Source organism: Lepisma saccharinum, chromosome 25, assembly GCF_977018435.1.
Source record: "Lepisma saccharinum chromosome 25, izLepSacc3.1, whole genome shotgun sequence".
NCBI lineage: Eukaryota > Metazoa > Arthropoda > Insecta > Zygentoma > Lepismatidae > Lepisma > Lepisma saccharinum.
In genome coordinates, this window is record NC_139253.1 from 20,375,453 (window position 1) to 20,400,560 (window position 25,108).

At 36.9% G+C, this 25,108-nt stretch overlaps 2 protein-coding genes across 2 annotated transcripts in view; both read right to left on the reverse strand.

Annotated features, from left to right (window-relative positions):
* LOC145978921 (calpain-A-like) overlaps nt 1-25,108 on the reverse strand; it is a 185,783-nt gene that overhangs the window by 129,997 nt on the left and 30,678 nt on the right. The gene's annotated exons all lie outside the window — the stretch shown is intronic.
* On the reverse strand, nt 947-22,774 carry LOC145978981 (uncharacterized). Its single transcript, XM_083112037.1, has 5 exons — nt 22,613-22,774; nt 14,735-14,810; nt 13,049-13,263; nt 2,856-2,980; nt 947-960 (listed from the first exon to the last, which is right to left on the reverse strand). The coding sequence occupies exons 1-5, from the start codon at nt 22,615-22,617 to the stop codon at nt 947-949; spliced, it is 435 nt and encodes a 144-aa protein (XP_082968163.1). The 5' UTR covers nt 22,618-22,774.

The following is a 25,108-nucleotide window of genomic DNA, read 5'->3' on the forward strand; positions in this document are numbered from 1 at the left end:
CCTTTAAAATTCAGAAACATATAATATTAAATAGCTGAAAAGGGAGACATATACCCTGGGTGGTACTTGTAGTGAGGATGGGAAGATAAATTCTCCATCTAGTACAATGCATATCCCCTCTAGTTGCAAATTCCTTTAGCCTTTGAGTGGGTGCAAAATTTTCACAGGGAATACACAGTTTTGTGAAAATTCTTTCAAAATTGATGAAATCATTAACTTTACAAAAAAAATGTTATTCATGTTAGAATATTGATGATGATGATGATGATGATCTACCCATGATTGAGATAAAAGAAGAATATTACAAAAGAGAAAGCATATAAAGAAATTAAGTGCATGTGTTAATGATTGCATTTAAACAGGCTACAGTAGTATTTTATGGGCTACAGTATAGGATGTTATTATATTTTATTTTCTTCTTTGATATTGCTTTTGTGAATTATCAGTTTGTAAAACACTTTTATAACACTTCTAATTACACTTGAAAAACACGTCTAAAAAGTGAAAAACGAGCAGAAAAAGCAACATTGTTTTCCCTCCGTTTTTAGAACTGAAATACGGCAGACTTCAATGGTGGCATTCAAGCTAGCAAAGCTTCTGTTTAAATACACTGTAAACATTTTACAAAATTATTGTAGCAGTCGAATGATGGTGATAGAATTCTGATGTGCATTGTTCATTCACACCCTCTTCCCTTCCCTTCTCAATATTATGTTCCCTGATCACGTGAAACCAAAAGTATTTGACCATGATAACCTCAATGGAGTATTGCCCAAAGTACATAAATACAATTATTTTTCTTGTAGTTTGCGGTTGTTACAAGCATAAAAACACAGTTTTTGTGACGTTTCAGGAGAACACATGCTCCCTTCATAAGTCATTTATTTTTAGTTTCATTAAAGATGTAGTTAACTGCACAACTCTGCACAATGAATCTGTGGATAGACTACTGAGATGATCCTGTTACATAAAAGAACTGAATTTTTATTACTAGTTTTGAAATATGTTATATTCAATAGGTAATGATAGTATATTCACATATTCTTTAAAAAAAATCATACTGTATGTTGCAAGTAGCACAATATGTAACACACAACCTTTAATACTATAACACACATAAAATAGTAAAGAAGAGCAATACTTTGGATCTCTGATTACATGTATGTAAATCAGTTTGATAATATCCAGGGCCATAGAGATTCAGGGGTCAAAGAAGGCTGAGCCCACCTGGCACTGCCATCAGCCTCCTGGCATTAGGTAACCCTACTGAAAATTCTGTCTACTGTTTTCAGTAGATCAATGGGTGTTTTGAAACATCTACTGTTTTCAGAAGATGAACTGTAATGCTACTGTCTTGTACTGTTTTCAGTAGCTGAACTTTACTGCTAATGTTTTCTACTGTTTTTAGTAGCCCAACTGTTTCTACTGTTTTCAGTAGATGGATGACCTGTATTGCTAATGTTTTCTACTGTTTTTGGTACTCCAACTGTTTCCTCTATCTTAAGTAGTTGAACTGTTATATTGGTGTCTGAAAACAGTACTCTTGTCAGTAATGAAAATTTTCTTATCTGTACAACTGAAAATGCAATGGAAGAATCATGTAAACAACTAAAATAATTGTGTGCTAAAGCATGTGGAACTTGCTACTTAGGAACGTGTTCACACAAGAAAGAAATCAAATAAAGTGAACACGTTTTTAGTGTGTACCTTCATTGTGGTTAACACACTTGTAGAAAATCGAAAAACACTCTTTTATACATAAGTTGACATATTGTTCTTCTTATATTCACACGAAAACAGCAAAAAATTAGTTTAAATGAAGACCTGACCCTCAATGCTTGAAAAATCAAAACAAGCAAACACTGTTGACTACGTTGATCAAAAAATGGACCCCTTCTGCAATTTCATTACACAGATATAATAATAACCATGGAAATTCCATGCTGAATAAATAATCAACTGATATGATCATGTATTCAAACTGCTAGCTGCTTTAAGGTTGAGTTATTTCTTAAGAAAGAATTGTAGTAACTTATTCATTAAGATATATCTGACTTCAGTAGTATTCATTAGAAAAACAGTAGAAATTCAGTTCATGTACTGTTTTTTCAATTCACTTCAAAATCACTGAAAATATAGTGTCAAGAATTAATTTGTCTATTCTTGGAGTCAATAAATTATTTTATAATATATTGTAGCAAATATTATGCATATTATTCACATTGTTTTTTCAGTACAGTAGGCCTACTGTGCAGTACAGTAGTCCTACTGTGCAGTACAGTAGTCCTACTGTACAGTACAGTAGCTGTACAGTAGATCTACAATAGGATTTCAGTACATTTCACAGTACACAGTAGAAGACATTTGAAAACAGTAGAATTTGTCTACTGAAAACAGTAGAAATTTCCAGCAGGGCAAACTATTTTGTAAAAGTTGTTTGCAGTGACAAGTGAAAATGTAGACATATGCCGATAACTGAATGAAAGATAAATTCACAGTGCACGAAGAGCAGCTGTCACATTTGTTCATATTCTTTGTGAGCCAAACTCAAAGGAGTAGAAAGTAATTAGAAGATTATTCGGCTTCAGTTATGAGTGGGAAAAAGTGGGTGTACACCAGGGGCCCCGGGTTTGAATCTCACCAAGGACATGGGTGTTCTTTGTGAGTAACTTTAATTGTGACCATCCCGGTATTTAATCATTTTATATATTAGCATACCTTTTATGGATGAGGCCATTCTCTCAAAAGATTTTACAACTAATAATGATATTCTGCCTCATATCCAGAGTATACAGATGACTATTTACTAACTACAAAATTTGTTGGAAAAACATTGCAATATATGCAATACATACTTTCTGAGCTTTGAAGACTTACAGGTATAGCCTTCATACTACGTCTTGGATCTGAAACTCTTGAAGTTAATGAACCATAAGAACCACATATAGAAGTTGCTGTTTCTCTTGAAACTATAGGCTTTCTGAAAAGTGAAAATATATCTATCATTTAGCATATTCATATTCTAAAGCCTGTTCTGCGAAAAATAAACTTCAAAATTCAATTTTTGTCTTTTCCATTGAAAGCCAGGGAGAGTCACATGAATCGTTGAACCAATCGCTTGCTCCAGTTGCCGAGGTGAGGGGAAATTCTCGTGGTGTTCTGTATTGCCAAAGTTTTCGTTTCGAGTCATTTTCGAAACAGGTGGTCCCCTCAACAAGGCAAGCACAGCAAAGCCTAATGGTTGCCGTCATGTAGCAAGCGAATGGGTCTCCGATTCTCTGCCTCTCCCTGAAAAGCGAGCGAAGGGTGCACGTTGACAGGAATCGTGTACGACTGGACAAAAAGCAGGCATGTAGTAACACCACTTCCCCCCCTCCCCCCTTGAAGCTCCCACATGTGGAGCCGAAAAGTCTGAGTTTCCTGAAGTTTATTCTTTGGCCAGTCGAGCTTTAGCTTGATGAACTCTAACACTCTAAATGATAAGGCACAGATTATGCCTAGAATCTAGGAGCAACCAAAGTTGATAAATATTAGTTTTTTAATCATGAGTGTGTCCTTGAAAAATGAGTGGTGAAAATTTTCATTCTGTTCATTGCTCTCCCTGGTAAAGTATTGTTCTCTCCCGTGGAAAGCATGTTCTTCATCCACCTGGAAGAAAAATGTTTGTTTCCACCACAGGGTGAGGTATCGAAGATATTTGTTATACAGTACCTATTCTGCTCATAACACCAATTCAGATAGAGACTGGAATGTTTAATTCTGGGAAGTTAATGTGCCCTCATGGAGATGGAAAAAGTTATCATTTAACTAAGAAGTGTATATGTGATTTACAACATTGCTAATGATACTCTGAATGCAATCATAAATCCAAGGTAATAAAACAGCTTTCCAAGAATTTTAGTTGTGTGAAAAGTTAAAATGCGATACTTTTTCACTGTAGATAAATATATTGTTACTACTTTATATACAAGTGGTGAATTTCAGAAATTATGTGTGGATATTTATTGGTTAGGAGGTTTAAATAGTTGTAAGCTAAATTCAAAATATGAACAATAGCTTTGGTTAGTTAATGAACAGATGTACCGGGTGTCCGAGAAGTGTTTGTATGAAAACAAAAAATAACTGTATCCGCTATATGCAACATAGACATGAAAAAATAGTACCAAAATGTTCGGAAACTATTCAAGTTTTTTTTGTATCAGATTTCTGTACCGTTGCAGTAGTGTAGCAGTGCCAGTGTCCAGCAAACCGGAAATGTACACAAATCAGAAAAAGGCTGAGTGTGTCCTGTGGTTTCACGAGAGCAGGTCACAAAAAACAGTGCAGAGACAGTTTCAAACATCGTGCGTATCTGGGGTAAAGAGCCCCCTCATGAGGTGAGGAAGTCGACCATGGGCAACCCGAAGGTGAACGTTTGGTGCGCGCTGCTGCATGACAGAATAATCGAACCATTCTTTTTCTGTGAGGACACCGTAACATCTGGAGTGTATCTCGACATGTTGCAATTGTTTGCTGTTCCTCAATTGCTAGAATACCACCCAGATGTTATCTTTCAACAAGACGGTGCACCGCCACATTGGAGTCTGGAGGTTCGTTCCTACCTTGAACAGACATTTCCTGGAAAATGGATTGGTTGAGATGGACCGACGGCTTGGCCTGAACGATCTCCAGACATAACCCCTTTAGATTTTTCTATGGAGTTATGTGAAAGACAATGTCTACAGAACTCCTACATCCGATCTTGCAACTCTGCAACAACGGATAACCCAAGTCATCACACCAATCCCTCCTTTGATGTTGGCTAATGCATGGCGAAAAGTTGAATTTCGACTAGATGTACTCCGTGCTACCAAGGGTACTCACGTGGAGCTTTATTGATTTCTTTCCTATTGCCAATAAAACTTGAATAGTTTCCGAACATTTTGGTACCATTTTTTCATGTCTATGTTGCATATAGCGGATACAGTTAATTTTTGTTTTCATACAAAGACTTCTCGGACACCCGGTATTTATCTTCACATTGTGCAAGGTTTAATGTATGGTGTAATGAATCTTAACGAAGGATACTGATGGAATACACACCATCTGTTCTGCACAATTCATTATCTATTTAAATACTTCAATTACAGTGGTATACAAACTGAATATTATAATAATAGGCCAAATATTTATAAAACATGGAATATCGATTATGGGACAGGTTTGCTTGGGCATCCGTAGGATTTTCTTCAAAGGTAGGGGGAGGGATTACAACACATTTTCCTTCCCCTACAACACTGCTTCAGTTTGAAGTTATTGGGTTCCTGTAACAGTGTGTCAGTCTCATTGCAATTATAATAATTATTAGAAATTATTGTGACTGAAATCACACTTTATGTATGAAGTACCCCAAGTAACCACAACCGTTGGGCCAACTGCAGTTTTTATGTGGGGAAAAGTTGGGTTTACGTTGGTTGGAAAATTCAAGTTTGCCTTACATTGGTCCACTGGTTGTTGCCAATGTTTGCCCATCCATGGAAACATGAGTCAAAATCAGTTTTAAAAATTAATTTCTCATATTAAGACAACTTTCAAGAGTGTAAATTCTAGAGTGTAAAATAAGTTACATGTACCAGTGTTTCTTTTCACATATTTTAAATAAATAAGTAAAATAAGTGACATGTAACAGTGTTTCTTTTTTAATATTTCTGTTACAGTACATACTGGATATATATAATATTTTGTTAATGAATGTAGAAGCTATTCTTAACTTGTAGTCACTCACTCACTAAGTCTTTTGTCAGCCACCATGGATGAAAGATGTGTTAGGAATTGCTTATTGTTTCCCTCTTTAGCTGTAGCAGAACAAGAACATCTTCTGAAGGTGGTTAAACAATGTAATGTTATGCCCTACTGAAAATTCTGTCTACTGTTTTCAGTAGATCAATGGGTGTTATGAAACATCTACTGTTTTCAGTAGATGAACTGTAATGCTACTGTCTTCTAATGTTTTTAGTAGGCTACTGTTTTCAGTAGCTGAACTGTACTGCTAATGTTTTATACTGTTTTAGAAGCCCAACTGTTTCTACTGTTTTCAGTAGATGAACTGTACTGCTAATGTTTTCTACTGTTTTTAGTAGTCCAACTGTTTCCTCTATCTTAAGTAGTTGAACTGTACTCTTAACTTTTTCAGTAATATAATTGTACAACTAACATATTTTATTGTGTTCAGTATATTGCTGTCTGAAAACATTACTCTTGTCAGTAATGAAAATTTTCTTATCTATACAACTGAAAATGCAATGGAAAAATCATATAAACAACTAAAATAATTGTATGGTAAAGAATGTGGAACTTGCCACTTAGGAATGTGTTCACACAACAAAGAAATCAGAGGCGAAGATATAGTACAAGCAATGCAAGCACTGCTTGCATTATTCGAATATCATTTAATGTACTTAATGTTTTAGCCTTATTTCGTTTCCATCGCACTCGATTTGGCGAAAAATTACGGCCGCAAACTCCCTCAGCAGCTCTGTAGCAAGCACCAGCCTCAATGCTTGCGGCTGCTCTGCAGGAAAATAACGCACCCGAAGGAGTCACATGGCGAAGCGTGAAATTCGAGTGGAACCCGTCCACAACGCTTATACCAAAAGCTCTGCTTGCTGAGCTTGCGTTATTCCCGAAAATAGCCGAGCTCAACCGAAAGCAGAAGGATGGATATATTGCCACCAAAAACTACGAGTAAAGAATTTGTGTCTTCATGAGCACGTAAACAAGATCGCAAATATAAAAATAATTCTTAGTCATAAAATAACTAAAATAAGTTATTATCATTGTTCTAAATTACATATATATATCATTTTATATTACAATTTATTTTAGAATTGTAAAACGCGTAAAAAAAAATGGATATTGGGAGTTCGGGCGAGATGGTAAAGGGCGGGGGTTTGTGTTTCCAGTAAGTGAAATGTCTGCACCCCCGTGAAGAGTTTCCCCAGGGAGGGAGGGAAGATTCGACGGACCTTGGTCTGCACCCTGTGTCCAGCTCGGTCCAGCTCAAATTACGTCAAAAGTGTTGACCGCACCAGTGTTTGCAACTGCCAAATTATTTACACAGTAATTCAAGTGAGCTGTTTCACAAATTTTACAACCACATTCAATAAATTGACTGCTTTTGAATAAAACTTGGGGTGAAAATAAAGCTATCTAAAAAGAACTCTCTACTGATATTTACACAACACAATTAAATCGTATACATTGTACACATTATGAACACAAGAACATGTTTTAAGTTTTATTATTATGACACAAGTGGTGCTCCCAGGATTTTTTGTGGTAGTCTCCTCATTTTGTCATCTTTTCCTGCCTTTGACTTTCCTTTTCTTAGGAATACACAAACTTTAAAAATTTCATTTCAAACCAAAGAAACACATGCATAGACGATGTACTCACCACAATAAATTCCAAACTCCTTTACATATATAGGGAATTTCCCGCTATCGAACAATTCAACAAATCTTAGGGCCTCAAGGTTCTCAAAACGTGAAGACACTCCCATGCTCTTTCCACAACTGGGGGGTAAAGGCGGTCAGGGGCGTGATGCTGATCACATCACCCCCAGTCACGACCGGATCAAGAAAGTGTGGGGCGTTACCCCCACACCCCCTATACGCCTTCATGGCGTGGTGCAATGCACAGGGGAACACTTTTTACTTTTTTTTTTTAGGAATACTGGGCCAAAGGAGGGGGGGGGGGGTTATGTCTCCCACCAACCCTCCTCCGGCCCTGGGCACGCCTCTGTATGACACTTTATTACTTAAATATTATGTATATACTCTTTCTGCTGTAATGATTCTGATTTCACCGCTTAATTTCTATCTCCAAACTGATACATTTTTCCTTCCCATGAGGGATAAAATGAAGGAAATAGGTTGGTATCACTTTCGGTCGTTTCAGAGATTTCCAAAGTGATCTTGCGTGGATGCTTTCCAGTTGTGGAAAGAGCATGGGAGTGTCTTCACGTTTTGAGAACCTTGAGGCCCTAAGATTTGTTGAATTGTTCGATAGCGGGAAATTCCCTATATATGTAAAGGAGTTTGGAATTTATTGTGGTGAGTACATCGTCTATGCATGTGTTTCTTTGGTTTGAAATGAAATTTTTAAAGTTTGTGTTTAACTTTTTATTTTAATGTTTGACTCCGAATGCGATTTTTAGGGTGCCCACAAATCCTAAATTACAATCACGCAGTGTAAATTAAATAAATGAGTTATTTTACCTAAATCCGTTTGGTCACCGTTTGTCCACATTAAAAAATTATGAACAAATAAAAGTACTAATAAAGAAATAAGAAATTACGTACCCCTTTAGTCGTATGCGGAAAGTTCGCATATGTAAGACGTTTACTACCATACGAATAACGTTACCTGGAATTTCGAAAGTAAATGTGACGTTTGAGGATCATATGGTTTATTTTTAGAACCGTCACTTTATTATGATATTTTGACAAATCCAGCGACCGGGCCAATGAGGCTATAAACCTTTAATCCCCCTCTTGGCGTGCTATTGTACTACATGTTTTGTTGTACTGAAACATTGCTTGCCTCCTTCGTAAGACTACGCTTCGCTACTGAAAGAAATCAAATAAAGTGAACACGTTTTTAAGTGAGTAGCTTCATTGTGGTTAATGCACTTGTAGAAAATTGAAAAACATACTCTTTTATACATAAGTTGACATACTGTTCTTTGTAAAATAAAAATAGTTTAAATGAAGATCTGGCCCTCAATGCTTGAAAAATCAAATCAAGCAAACACTGTTGACTATGTTGAAAAAAAATGGATCCTTTAAGGAATTTCATTACACAGATATAATAATAACCATGGAAATTCCATGCTAAAAAAAAATAAACTGATATGATCATGTATTCAAACTGCAGCTGCTTTAATGTTCAGTTATTTCTTAAGAAAGAGTTGTAGTAACTTATTCATTAAGATATATTTGACTTAAGTAGTATTCATTAGAAAAACAGTAGAAATTCAGTTCATGTACTGTTTTTCCAATTCACTTCAAGATCACTGAAAATATGGTGTCAAGAATTAATTTGTCTATTCTTGGAGTCAATAAATGATTTTATAATATATTGTAGCAAGTATTACGCATTATTATTCACATTGTTTTTTCAGTACAGTAGCTGTACAGTAAATCTACAATAGGATTTCAGTGCATTTCACAGTACACAGTAGAAGACATTTGAAAACAGTAGAAATTTCCAGCAGGGTGTGCAGATTAAATTCCAGGGAAGGTTGAAAACTAAGTAAACTCTAGAAAGCTTTTTGTGCTACCACTTGAAGGTACCTTGAAAACAATGATAACATATGAATGAGAAAGTGTTGTGTATTTTTTTTTATTTTGCATAAATAATTTATATTATAGTTTATATTTGGCCTCACAATAAATTATGTATATATCAGAACACAAACCTATCTATACTTTAGTTTTCAGTACGTTGGCCTAATGTAAAAACCACTGGGCCAACATTGGAACCATGGTGAAAATTACCATTGTACAACATTATGTTCTTACGTTTGGACAACCAATTTCAGTACAATTGGCTCAATGTTGGGCCAAAACCTTTGGTTGCTTGGGACGTAATTTTATGCTGAGTTTGCTTATATTGTTTATTCAGGGTGCAATCAGCTCTCCTTGTCCCCTTTCTTCAGATGGCTTTGGTTAAATGTAAATCAAGCAGTATGTGCAGAGTAGATTATATTCTTCCATGTGCCTGCCACACTGATGTATTTAGCTTTAATGAAATATATCTGATTCAAAAACTCTTTATATCATACTTTATTACTATAGGTGTTTTAGTTCTTACAGCAGGTGTTCTAGAAGCTGGCAAGGGAAGTGGAGAGCAGGCAAGCGACCAACCCAGTGCTATAAGAAAGGCAGCAGCCCATAGAACGAGGTTCATGAAGTATTTATTTGCACCACGTCATATCTCTCGGTGCCACCGCTGTTGTCGGAATGATCTGCGGCGAATTCCCTGCTCCCCACTTCCCTTGCAGGTTCTAGAGCACCCGCTGTAAGAATTGAAAAGACCTATAGTGGTAATGCATGTAGTGAGGACTGAAAATGTTGAACTTGTACTATTTGGATTCAAATGTTAACAGGTTAACTGATACTAGCTCTTTTTCATTGTTACCATCCAGACTCAATGCATCCAGAGGATAATTATGGAAGATGTGGGAGGGAGAAAAGCTTGAAGAGATTACTGAGGATGGAAAGGGACATGGAATAAGCACATAGAGGTAAGTAAATATGACAAAAATGAATATGTGTAATTACATTATAATAATAATAAAATCATCTTTATTAGAGCGGGCATGTTTCGCCCTCATGGGCTATTCTTACAACAAACCCTTGTCTGGGAAATTAATACAATGCAATGGAATAAAGGGTATACATTGAAAAAACGTAAAAAGGATTACAAATCAATGAAAATAAGAACAATTATATATATACACGTATATGCATATATAATGGAAAAAAAAGTGTACATGTAAATTATTGAACATAGGTATCTAATGTTTGTTACTTTTGTCTTTAGTACAAATATATGTTTCAGTAATCTGGAACAATCATTAATATAATAATAATAATGAAGTGAAATAAAATAATGAAATTGGGCCTCCCCGATGGCGCAGTGGTAGCGTCGTCGCCTTGTAATCAAGGGGTCCCGGGTTCGATACCCGGTGGAGGCACTAAGTGGTTCGGATCCCACTTTAAACTGTAGGCCCAGTCCCGATTAGCCTTACTGTGCATAAAGTGGACTTAAAACACCAAATCAATCAATCAAAATAATGAAATTATAAGATTAATATGCACACAGTTGCTAAATGTTACAGTGGGTATATTTATGATTGAAAAGTTGCTTGTGATTAAGTATTTCGCTGCCTTGCCAGTAGATACTGCTTAAGATTCTTTTTAAATAATTTATGGCTTTTGATGGATGTTAGATTGGTTGGGAGGGAATTCCGTTCTTTAGTGGCAGTTATGGTATACGATTTTCCATAGGGGGTCGTATTATGTACTGGGACTGACAATATATTTTTTTAACTTACATGTTCATGTCTGCTCGAATTTGTGTTCAGTTTCTCAAGGAGATATGCAGGCTGCTTAGTACTTTATGTGTTAAATTGGTATTAAACCAATTCAAACTGAATAAGTATTTCGAAATGTGGTCCCTTTTTTTCAGCTTGTAAATGAGTCTTATGCATGCATTTTGTAGCTTTTGTAGCTTATTAGTTATGGAACTGCTTGCATTGAAAGCAACTGTTGGTCTGTAGATTAATCGAGATAAAACTAGACTCTCGCACAATTTTTTTTAACCTCAATGTCTACAATATTCTTTAAGTGATACAAAAAATGGTACAGTGAATGATGCAATGAAAACATGATGCAAAAAAATTCTTAGAAATACTGCTAAGCAACTAAACATAGAAAAGGCATTAATAAAGAAAAGAGGCAGGATTAACTGCCATTAACTGACAAGTAAAAAAGAACACCAAAAGAAGACTATTCATTTCTGCAGCTGAATATCTATGCAGGGAGGAGATGTAAATAACAACAGAAGCAACATTTTTATAGCACTCTGAAAGTTAGTTATAATTTTTCTTTCTGTCAGAGGTCAACCTTTGAAACTACGGTTCAGCCGATACCAACACTAAAGTATCGGATCAGCCAATACCAGCAAAAAGTTTATTTTTCTACAGTTCGAGTAACTTGCATTGCAGATAGTCTGCAAGATTCTGTCTAGAACTTTCACAGAGTCTAAATATCCTGGAAATTATGCAAAATCCATAATTTTCACTGATTTTCCACCAGTATCATGTAGCAAATGAAATGGCAGCTATTTTAATCTCACATGCAAAATTATTTAAAAATAAAGTTCTGGCAGGTTAATGTGGTACAGTTACAAGGAATTCCACATATTGCAGGGAAAGTCAGGGAAGTCAACCAGAGTGTAAATGTGGTGGAAAAGTCAGGGAACTTTGAAAATACATCCAACAACCATGGAAAGTGAAAGTGAAAGTGAGAGTGTGTTTCTTGTACTTTGCCAGGATTTGGTAATTTAAATAAATTCAACCTTTTCTCTTGGGCCAGCTTCTTGAGAAGAGATATTCGATATGAAAATATTTTTGTACCTTATTTTTGTTAATTTATTTTCATCAATGTTGAATATCAAGTACAGTTTGAAACCTTAAAACTTGGTTATTAGCATATTGAGGTATGATAATGATCTGGAAAATTATTTTTAAATTACCTGGAAAACCTGGAAGGGTTGGGGAATTTGTTTTGCCAAAATGAGTGGGAACCTTCCATACAATGAAATTGTTGCATGTTCTGAACTACTTTAAGTTGATGCAATATTGAATAATTAGTGAAGTCAGAAAGAGTGCAGTATCATTATTAGTATGTGTTCAAATTGGAATCAGCTCAGCGCTTATTTAGCACCACCTATATGGAGCAATCCTTTATCCAATGCCTTTTCTTGAGGATGTCTGAGGCAATGCATGGAATATTTTCTACAATCTCTCAAGGTATACCACCATTTGTGTGTGTGTGTTTTCACACTAAATACTTTTCTTTAAAAGCATTTTTTTTAAAGTGGGATAGAGTAAAAAATTTTAGGAATAAAATATTTCAGTTCTGATTAACTACTCACTAGAGTTTGGTAGATTCTGTATTTCTCTACTTCTCTGCAGAATATTTTCCTTCCACTTTCAATTTCAATTATTTCAAAAAAATATTCTCTAAAAATAAGAAGAAAGCCAATGTACCACTGAAAAAAAAATCTATACAAAAGAAGATTGTTGAAAGCTAACACAGGTTTGGTTGTGGTCAGGAATGAAATACAAACAAAATACAAAACTCAATACATGAATAAAAAGACATGTGTAGTTAATACATAAATAAACAATTTCTACTCAGAGACCATGCCGTTTTCTGCTAATTGATCTAATGCACTGAAATCTACTTGTAAGTTCCAGGCTTATAGCATTTCTAACCTTGCTTCCCCAGACACCTTTCTCTCTTTCAATATGCTTGGTCTACTTTGAGAAGATTGTTGCCTTTCTAAACTTTCAATCCTTCTGGGGTGTACACCAAAAAGCACATGTCTCTCTTCCGTTCCTCTCCCCCTTTCAGTTTCTCGATTCTTTTTGTCTTGAAGCATTTCCAGTTGCCTAGGTTGTACATTACTTCCAGCTTCAGTCGTAGACAGCTGCAAGAAAGTTAGGAAAATAAATTTGTACTTTTAAGGACAACTGCTTTTTGAGTCCTAATCTTTCAGTAATGGTCTTTCTTCAGTAAGATTTAAAACACTTAATTAGTTAATTGATTTAACAATGCCAACTAACACTTCCCTAAACACAGAGACAGAGGTCCAATTTAGTTATTTTGACACTAAATTAACTCATACAAACCCCCTAACAAGGACCTTATACCTCCCAGATGGAAAATTCTGGATAAATCCCTGAAATGAACATAACCAACATGTAAAAACAGTAAAAGAAGGTATAACTCTTCCCTGTAAATTGCACCATGTCATGAAAGCACATAGGTAGGACTCCACATATTCTCAATCTCACTGTCTTAACCATAGCAGCCCTGATCTGCTGAACAGTGATTTATTCACACCTCCTAACACACCCTTAAAAACTCATAAAATTTTCTGTGACCATCTTTGCCCCTCTCTCTCCCCACACCTACCACTCTTATCTTGCCTGAACAGTTTGCTGTTCAATTTTACTTTCATCTTCTAAAACCCCATAAGTATTCCCTACCTCCCTCATTTATGCATGTATGGTCAACTGCAAGAGATCTTCAGATTCTATAAGTCGAAATCTGGAATTTTTGTTGATTCAAAACTTGCTCAGGATTAATGTTATTAAACTTTATGCTCATCATTTGTTAGAGGTGACTAAGATTTCAAAACAAAAAACACATAAAACACACACAAACTGCAGAAAACTTATTTGGCAAGGAATTGCTATCCATATTTCATAAATTCAGACATTGCTTCATTTAGCAAAATATTTATATTTTAATTTAAGAATAGAATTGTAAAGCTAACTTTAGACACGTCTTCATTATATTTCACAACGTATCATAACCTAAGAACAAAAATAGTAAATCAATGGGAAGTCAATTTTCTGTTGTAAGCAAGGTAGTGGTGTCATTTCCTGCCATGCTGATGCTGTGCTGGACTTTATTATGCTTTCTTTCATTTCATATGCTTGACACTTCCATTCATCAAAGCATATGTTTTCTGTACCTATTGATTTACATATTAAGTAACGTTTTGCAATTAAAAGTTCATTTTTCTGGAGTTTCACTAGCGTTGACTTTCCGGTTTTTCCCTCTGAGCCTTCATTTGACTCCTCCCCCAAATATCATTACATCTCATCCTCTTCCTTCAATCCACACCAAAGAGAATGTTTCAAACTTTCTACTGAAGCCAATTATGAAAACTTCTTGAACTTTGCTTTTTGTTTCTGCATATCTATATCTGCATGTGTGTGGAGGGAAGGGGAGGTGTTGAGAGACAATGTAAAGCAAGTGATTAATCCAAAAAAAAAAAAATGTTTGGACGACCATAATTCAAAAAGTAAATAATATTTCACATTTCTTTCAACAATATGTAATATTAGTAACTTATACAATACATTGAAAATATAGCAGTGCAATCTTACCTCAATTCTTACATGTGTTAATTGTGCCTTTAGTTTTCCTTTTGGCCTTGTTTTATTCATTTTTGCAGCTGAATATCTAGAGAGGAGATGTAAACAAATATTATTATCAATATAATGTTGAGAATCCCTATCGGCTATTAATTAGTTTGTAAAAACAGTTAATGGGATCAATATATTAATGAAGTACAGGTTTTTATGTATAATTCTACTCCTTAGAGAACTGGTATCATTTAGATATTGTCTACACTTTCAGAGACAATGTACCTAGTGCCATAGTCAGAATTCTAGATGTGGACATGCAACTATTTTTTAGGGAGTGCAAACTGCTGACTCAAGGTGGGCATGCCAACCCTGGCCCTCCTCTAGCTACAGCACTGAATGCACATACAACTATATGAGAATTATTGTGGCACCAAGAATCAAATGCAGGTTCTACATGAATTTTGTTCATGAATGTGAAACGTAAAATAACAAATAAGTCGAATACTTAAAACTGTTTCACTGTCTAATAAAAATATTAATACTTTTCTTATGTCAAAGGTAAAAGACAAATTTATTTAAACCTAAAATCTTTGGCATGGGCTACATATGGAATAATCGAAGGACAGGGAGAAAGAGTGAAGGAAAGAAGGAAGAGAAGCATCAGTGGTGGCTTGTGATTCGGAACGTTGGTGGTAGCTGTGAAAAAAATAAAATTTTACGTACATATTGTGTACATGTGAGTGATTGTGTATTTTACGAAAATTTATTCATACAAGAATGTATTAGCAGAAACAACTTTTTCCCTTCTAACAACACAATCTCAATCCCGTCCCAGCACATAGAAACCAGATTTGGAAATACCCCCTTGAAATCACACCCTGGTTGTAATGATGCCGTTACATACTGACAATCATTTTCCCCCTAAAATCTGTTGTTTTTCTATGGGGGAGGGCCACCTTGACCCCTATTTGGCATCATTTTCCCGGTTTTCCCACATTATATTGGGGAAATTTAAAGGAAAGCTACAAAGTTTTAAAAAGATTGACGGGAAACATAGAGTTGAATGTCTGGGAAGCTTCGTTCATTGCAGAAGAACACTGAAATAAATTAAATAATGAAAATGGTAACATAGATCCAGTATGGAGTTTTCTTTTTCACAAATGGAGTAAGCCACCATCTTTAAAATTTAATGTAACAGAAAACATGAAGAGACTTTGTGAAAACAATGATGACTTTGAATTACCTGATGATATTTAGGATTCATAATTTTAAATAAAAAAAATAATGTGATCAATTTTTTTTATCTGAAATAAAAATAAAACAGACTGCTTCTTTCACAGTTAAGTTGCTATATTACAACAATGTAACATTGACAACATACATTAAATAAGGGATTATTTTTGTTTAAAAAATTGCTAACCATTGTTATAACTGTATCTTTAGTCAAAATAAAAATAAATGTCTGATGAAGGGAGCGTGTGTTCTCCTGAAACGTCATCACAACGAAAAACTGTTTTCTTATGCTTGTAATAACCGTAAACTATAGGAAAATAATTATATTGGGAACTTAATTATATCTTCGAACCCTGGTAGGACGTCTAACTACCATGCGGAAGATGCAGGTTTGATTTCTGGGGAAGTGACCAAATGTCGGAATTTTCTGGCATTGTCCCTACATAGAGCGGGCCTGGGGTTCACTCAGTCTCTAATAAATGGGTGCCAGGAGTTAAAGTGAAAAAGAAACCCTGCGATATGAAGGTTTTGATTACATTATGATATTGTAAATGAGCAGCAGAAATTCCCACAACTTGAAAAATGCCAGTAATCAACTTCCTTCACACACTATAAAATGTTTTTGAAGTTATAGAAATATATCTAAGAATAAGAAATAGCTGTTAGTCTGCACACAAACACAGACTACAACCTGCAGATAAGAAACCAAAGCGTTCAGAAAATGCCATGCCATGTCAAATTTTAATCTTTTTTTGACATCGAAAGTAGCCTATTGGTTATACAGTGGAACGTTGATAACTCGAAACTCAACATCTCGAATACCTTAATGAGTCCAATTTTTTGTAATTCCCTTGAATTGTTCATAACAGTCAATACTAATTTTACCTCAACAATTCGAATAAAACATTGATAAGACGAATTTTTGTACAGTTTATGGAATGCCGTTCTAGCTCAACTCGAAGGTCAGTGGCGATTTCTCTGGGTGTGTAAGTCGTGTGTCAACGGCCAAAGGAAAATGAAATAAAGAAGAAAGTATCTGTACTTTTATAAATTACGATTTTGAGCGTTTTTCTTCAATTGTCAATCTCGAGCGCCCGGTAGTTTTCGAACGCGGCGCAGCGCGCAGTGGTTGTCAGGCAGGCAGATCGGTCCCGCATTGCCAGGACGTTGGAGAGGATATACAACGTCTTACCACTGCCAAAACATAGGATGACCGCGCATGCGCACCCTGCCACCCACCAGCATGGTTACCTTCTCAAGGCGTTGTATTTGTTCCCAACGATTTGGCTTTCATTCGCCCCGCGTTCCGCGTTGTTTTGCTCGTGATTGTGCATTATTTTTTAAACGTGTGGTGTGAAGTGATGTGATTATTTTAAGATGGAGAATAGTGAAAGTGTTGTGCAAAAGTATTTAAATAATTCATTTTCTTCGCTTTCGTATTCAGAGAAGAAACAAGTGATTGACAATGGTCGACCACGTCCGAATCTCACGATGTCAAGATGTGTTAAAGGAAAAAGTGGTGCTGGAAAAGGTTTTGAGAGACATTTTCGAAAAGAACTCTATGAAATTTCAGACTGGCTTTGCGGGTGTGATGTGGTGAATACATTTTATCGTTGGACATGTTTATTATTCTAGACTAAAAAAGGTGTTGGGAATTATCAAGGGTATGCGGATTTGAATTATCTCAATACTGCAGTGAGAAAACACAGCGAGTCTGAATTGCATCTTTATAGTTTCTTTAAATTTAGTAGTTTTGTTGCCACCCCTACTAGAATTGGCGTTCTTTTGGATACTCAACGAAAAGCTGAAATAGTGCTACACAATGAAAAAGTAAAAAAGAACAGGGAAATATTAAAGAGGTTGATTAACGCCGTCTGCTATTTAGCAAAGCAAGAATTGCCATTCCGAGGCCACGAGGAAAATGCAGCATCTGTAAATAAGGCCAATTACATGGAATTCCTTATTGCAAGTGTCGAGTTTGATCCCTCATTAAAAGAACATTTATTAAATTCTACAGTTTTTCGCGGTACTTCGGCAGGCATTCAAAATGATTTAATAAATTCAGTTTCGGATGTTCTGAGAGATGAAATCTACAATGAAATTCAAAACACAGACTTTGTGGCTATCATGGTCGATGAAACATCAGACATTAGCAAAAAATCCCAGGTGTCAACAGTGTTACGTTTTTTTTTCCGGCCTCACAGAAAAAGGTCATTGAAAGATTTCTTGGATTTCATGACATGAGCGCCGATAAAACTGCAGGAGCTCTTTTTAGTCACGTGACTGAAATAATGGATAAATATAAGTGTGGGGATAAATTAATTGCCCAGACATACGATGGCTATTCTGTAATGAGTGGTCATTTGAATGGCCTTCAAAGTAAAGTTTTGGAAAATTATCCGAAATCTTTTTTTACGCATTGTTATGTTCATGTCATGAACTTGGTGCTGCAACAATCGTTGGAATGTAACAAAGAGCTTAAGGTGTTCTTTTGTGGTCTTAAATCACTGTCTACGTTTTTCTTTCATTCTCCAAAGAGGTTTCACGAACTTTCTGCTTTCATGTCCAGAAAGCTCCCGTTATTAGCTCCTACCAGATGGAATTTTACCTCTAGTCTACTGTGGACAGTCAATGACAACAGAGAAGCACTGCTTATGTTTTTTGAACATGTTAGTGAAAGTGGAGACTTCGATCATTTAACTGCAATGACTTCAAGAGGTTTTTCTAGCTTCCTGAAGGATTTCGAAAATATATTTTTAATACAGGCTTTATCCAACTTGCTTGCCTTTTCAGACGTATTATTCAGTATATTGCAGTCTAAAAATGTTGATATTTTGTACTGCAGTAATAAAATAACTGAATTTCAACAACAGCTGAAAAAGGAAAGTGAGAATTTCGAAACACTATGGAATTCTATAACTGATGCAGAGGTTGTTGAAATGAAAAGGAGGCGACTGAACAACGAATCACAGAAAGATCACTTCCGGAGGCTTTACTTTGAAATCATTGATAATATCAGCAACCAGATAACAATTAGATTCGCATCATTTGAAAACTTGCAATATTTTGATTTACTAAATCCCACAAAACGGGGCTACTTGAATAAAAGAGAGAACTTTCCTCACCATCTCGTACATAAATTGCAGGAAATTTATGGCAGTCTGTTTAATTTATCCAAACTGCAGAATGAACTTTATGTTTGGTATGCTTCCACTGAAGGATCAGAGAAAACACCAGTTGAGATTGTAAATTATCTACTGGACACGAATCTGAGTGGGTGGGTTTACGGAAATATATAAATTAGCAGTGTTGATCGCAACAATTCCTTCCACGACGTCATCCGTCGAGAGATCGTTCTCATCATTGAAGAGGATCCACACATTCTGCCGCTCTACTCAAACTCAGAACCGGATGACGAATTTAAGTCTTATCTCCATCCAGAAAGAATTACTTTCTAAACTGCGAGAAGGGGATAAATCCCAATTTTGTGAGGCGGTGATCAGCGCATTTCTCTCTAAAGAAAGAAGAATAGAGCTGGAATTCAAGTAACTGTAAGTAATGAGCAGTTGATTTTTCAAAATTTACTTTTTGGAAGGATAGATGAAGGGTAAGGGGAAAAAACCGGGAATGCATTTTAGCGATTTTTCAATGAACGGGTCATTCTTATGTCCACGGTGTTTTTTGTAGGGGTGATGGGAGTTCCACCAACCCCTCTGGTTGCAAACTCGTGCTTTAAAAATTAATTGTATGGCGAAGTATTGAACATATTAATTTTCTCCTTACCCTTCAAATATATTAATACTTTAAATGAAGTATTTACTTCATTTAAAATAATTTATGTAATTTAATGTTTTTCTAAATATTTATAAAATTACACGAAAAAGGTACGGAGAAAATTTTTAATATTGGTTCACAGAAATCAGGGGGGAGGGGTTAACATTCCTTCTTTGCCAACGCCTGAAGTTCAGGGTCAGGAGACGCCACTGTCGAAGGTAGAGTATGAAAAACCTCTATGAGTCGAAGTTAAATTCTAATCACCTCTATAACTCGAAGTTTTAGTCGCACGGACCTCAATAAGTCGACTTTAGACCTCTACCTAGTCATATCATAAATTCTGTTACAAAGTTAATAATGAACTACAGGCACAGTGAGCAAGCTAATGTATTAATATTTGGATGTTACAAAGCTACAGGTCTTGCAAACACAGAGCACCAAACTTTGTTCAAAATGGCCACCTCTGGCCTTCACAGAGGCCCAAAATCTCTGAGGCCAGTCATCGATCGCAGCACGCACGGTCTCGAGGGAAAGTCCGTCACTGACTTCACAAGAGAACGCTTGAGACTCGCAAGGTTTGGATGCCTCTTCCTACAGACCATGCCCTCCAAAACGGACCACAACCTGTAGTCCAATGGGCTGAGGTCGGGGCTGCTGGAGGGCCATTCAGCCGGAGCAATGAAATCAGGCACATTCCTCTGAAGCCACACCTGTGTGGTCTTTGCCTTGTGGGCCGGTGACAAGTCCTGCTGGAAACTCCACGCCTCATTGTTGAACTTGGTGCGGGTCGACGATTTCACAAGTAGCACGAAGACTGTCACTTGGTACACTTTTGCAGATGTTTTCACACCGTGTTCACAGAAGTGGAGGTCAGTTGTGTAATCGTACGAAACCCCCCACCAAACCATCACTGAGGCGGGATGATGGCCTCTGAGGATCCGTGGCGTGTTTTCACGAGCTTCCTGGGATGTCGAGGCATAAACACGTTCGTTTTGACGATTGTAAGATTTTGCAAGCGTGAATATTTTTTCGTCCGTGAAAAGGATCCTCCTGTAGCCACCATTTGCGTAACGCTGAAGAAGTACTTCGCCGATAAGCGCAGAGTCCTAGGTCACTTCGGAGCACACGTGACATCGACATTTTCGAAATGTTCAGCTCTCGAGCCATCACTGCTTGTTTCCTGACAGGATTTCGTCGAACACGCGCCGCCACTGCTTTCACGAGCTTCTGGCTCCTCACGCTGCGAGGTCTACCTTTTCTTGGGCGGTCCTCAATTGTCCCTGTGTCACAGTATCTGTTGATGGTCCGATGCACGAACATCCTGCTGATATTCGGCTCTTTAAGGGTGTTGAAAATGTCCGATGGTGATTTGCCAACTTTGTGCCACACGGTTCTTGTACACACCCCACTCCATTCGACTCGCAGTGAAATTCACCTTTCCGCTACTACAGCCAAACACACAATGATACTGGTTGTTGTTTGATCCAACATTGTGGGGTTACCTTGCCAACCAGTGTTGCCATCCCTGTCTAAACTTTGTAACAGAATTTATGATATGACTAGGTATAACTCGAAGTTGGCGATTTTGTGGCGATTTTGGCCCTCAATAACTCGAACCTTGGTAAGTCGAAATCCTTGGTACCTCATTTTTTTCTTTTTCCCTTCAAGTTCGAGTTATCAAGGCTCCACTGTATTTCCATCGACTTCTATTGTGTTTATTTTACATCCATTTTCTAACTCGTGGTCTAATCGTGATGATGAACTGATGAAATTAATGAACCGGACAAACACAATGATACATCCATGCTTTGACCAGGGTTCGAAGCTTGGAGCTCTGGCATCGCAGTGTTTGATGCTGTCCACTCCACCACGGAACGGGCTGTTGTATAAAACGTTAAGTGCAAATGTACTGTCCAGAAGACAAGAATACGGTCCCTTTGACATGCGTGTTTCAACGTTCTGAGTGGGCACGGTACCATCTGGACAAAGTTGCAACTGGCCTGCAACCACTCACGGCCCATACATTGGGATAGGGGAAAGGCAGGTATAGCGCCCGAAATGCGTATAAAGCATGGGGAAGCAGAAGTGGCCGAGTGCACCACCGGACAGAAAGACGGAGGTTTCCATCCCGTGCTAGGCACACAACAGAAAATACTCGGGAAGAAATTTCCCTTATGATTATATTATGTAACTATTATTCTCTCTACACGTATAAGTGCAAGAATATGTGGTGGTTCCGCAACTTTGCCACCTAAGGAGCAGCCGCCACTGAGAAACATATTTGCGATAGAATTAGGGACATTAGAGGAAATTATAGAGAAATAGAATAGAATCTCTAATGGAGTATGGAAAATCAATGGGAGGCAAAGAATGAAGCGAGAGAAAGGTGGGGAGGTGATAACACAAGTAGAGAAAGAATGATAGAAATAACTGAATAAGAAGATATACGTAGATGTAAATGGGTACAAGACTGATTTATCCACACCCCAGCACCGTCCCAACACCGCCTCAAAATTTCCTCAGCGCCCTTTAAAATTTTTTCACAAAGGCCCAATTTATGGTAAATTTGGCTTGAAAATTTCCTTATACTCCCCTAAATTTGGTCTTAACACCCTCCAAATGCAAAATTCTGGATAAACTCTTGGAAAGAGATACGAAGAAAATCGGTAGTGAGAAAGGTAAAGGGAGAGAATACGTTTTTGAAACTCATATAATGGTTACTATACCTACCCACCCTCATTTATCAATATATAGCTCCTGCTCACCTGGTCAAAATTTTCTGGCGCCGCCCCTGACTCACAGTAAACAAGAAAAATAGATAAATAAATGTTCTTTTAGACAAACTTTGCATTTCTGTGTGGTATTGGAAGTATATTAAATGTGACTAACCGCATAGAAAATTTTACTTCCCATTATTCTGCCTTCTACTCATTTTTTCTGGCGCCCTCACTGAGTTTGGGATGGTATGAACTCTCTAGGTCTATTTTGAACAAAGTAAAATGCTAGGCACTGGAACTTAGTGATGCTTACATTCAAACCATAAATGTAGAATACTAGAAAATATTCATGTTCATTAATTTATTTGCAAGCGAGTATACCTTTTTTGAAAAACATTTTGGCGGATTATGCCCAATAGACCACAATATGTGTTGGTCAGTCAGGATGATAGTGATTCTACTGAGACGAGACAAATCTTGGTCTCGATATTGAGACGAGAACCAGATTTGTACGAAAGCTAGGCTAACTGTGCGAGAATCTCATGTCATTCGATACTTTGTAAATTAGAATGTAAGGCATATGAAAACTGTGGTTAAAAGCAAAATTGTTTTACACGTGCATCAGACTGGAAGGGGGCTGTCGGATCATGTATACGCGTAGATAGTTTGTAGTGCTTCTTCTTCTTCTTCTTTTTTTTTTGTCCCTGTCAGCATTATCTTGTCGACTTTGGACATCGTTATTGTTTTTTTTTATTTCTTTTAATGTTTTCTTCTAAAGTTGGCAGTTAGTCTCACAAATTAATCGGAATCACAAATATATAACAATTATTATAAATAATTCACTTTTTTTGTCCATTTTGCTTTGTAGTTTTGTCCAGTTTGTAGTGCGTGTACTTTAGTATCTGACTTTTTTATGCGCAGTTTCTTTAATGCACAACCAATAACCGTTCTATTTTATCTGTTGCCAAGGAGTGTGATATGCATTTATTCGAGAATCGATATTGATTGTGAACCAACCCAAGCGTACGACGTAATACAAACTATGTCATTGATTGTTATACGTATATTTGAACACGTAAGATATGTAGTTACGTGGGCTTCAGTCCGAGAAAGGCACAGCGCCTACGACGCCAGGTTCTTTGTGAGCGTCCCTTCATCAATTTCATCACATCATCAATCATTCTCATCGTCGTGGTTAGCCAAAAGTGGCAGAAAAGCGACGATAAATAAAAAATTAAACAATCAAATCAATCTGTTCGAAAAAGAAGTTTGTAACGAGAAGAGATAATGCACGAGGCTCGAGTGGCAAACGTGGGGTAGGTATTTCATTAGGAAGTTATAACTCCCCTTTTTATTAGATTGCCAGCAGTGACGTACTGAGAATTTTTTTAAAGGGAGAATTTGACCGAAAAGGTAGAGGGCGGGGTAGGTATATATATATACATTTTTGTAAGCCTAAGCCCAATGTTTTGTCACCTTTTCCAGTGTTTGCGGTTATTTTTCTTCCCGGAATGTCAGGACAAGAGAGAACTTTAAAACCACTACTAACATCCCTTGGGCACGCCACTGGTTGAGCAGTGCTGTATCTTTTCATCTCTTCAACTATATTTTCAAGAAAGTACGTCCGAGGGAACTGGACATTGAATAACACCTCATGTGCGCTCTCTGAAAACAATGGGGGATGGGGGCTTATAGCGTCCACCATTGAGGTTCATCTTGCATTTGCATATCTCAGATTTTACGTTGCATTTCTGTAAATTCTGGCTAATCGCGACGATGAGGATGAAATGATGTTCACAATAAATTGATGAAGGGGTCCTCCCAAAGGAATAGGATAAGGGTGGGGCAAACGGACATCCCCCCTAAGAAAATTGTTTAGTCTGGAGTATATATACGGCACTGATAAACAATGAGGGGACAGAAACAGAAACGAGAGGTAGAGAGAAGAAATGTAAGAGAAAGGCATATGAACAGAAACATGTAAAGAGACACGCAACAAAGAGAGAAATAGAAAGAGGTATGAAAACAAAGACAGAAAGAAAGAGAAGCACAAAGGCAGAGAGAAATTAAAGAGAGAAGGGTTTAGACAAGGAGGAAAGAGTGTGTGTGTGTGTGTGTGAGAGAGAGAGAGAGAGAGAGAGAGAAAGAGAGAGCGATAGATACTGATTGATTGATTGATTTGGAGTTTTAAGTCCACTTTATGCCCAGTAAGGCTAATCGGGACTGGTCCTACAGTTTAAAGTGGGATCCGAACCACTATGTGCCTCCACCGGGTATCGAATCCGAGAGAGAGAGAATAACGAAAAGAGGTACAGCGACAGAGGAGGTCGAAAAATAGAAAGGGAGAGAGAGGGATAAAGAGAAAGATATAGAGACGAGAGCAGAGAGAAACTTAGAAAAGAAAAAGAGGAACTCGCTAATAATAATTAATAATAACAGTGGCATACACATGCAACTTTCCAAGAGGTAGCATTCAAAGCTAACATTTCCAGGGAATATATCGTTCGAATAGGTTGAGAATCAAACGTAATTAAGCCATTTCCTATGTGGTTTAAAGTGAGCATATGGCTGATGTGAATGTGACTACAACAGAAACCAACTCTTGACTACACGCATTGGATCAATTTCTTAGGCTTTTTCTTCAGCATGACTAGTAAATTTATGTAGT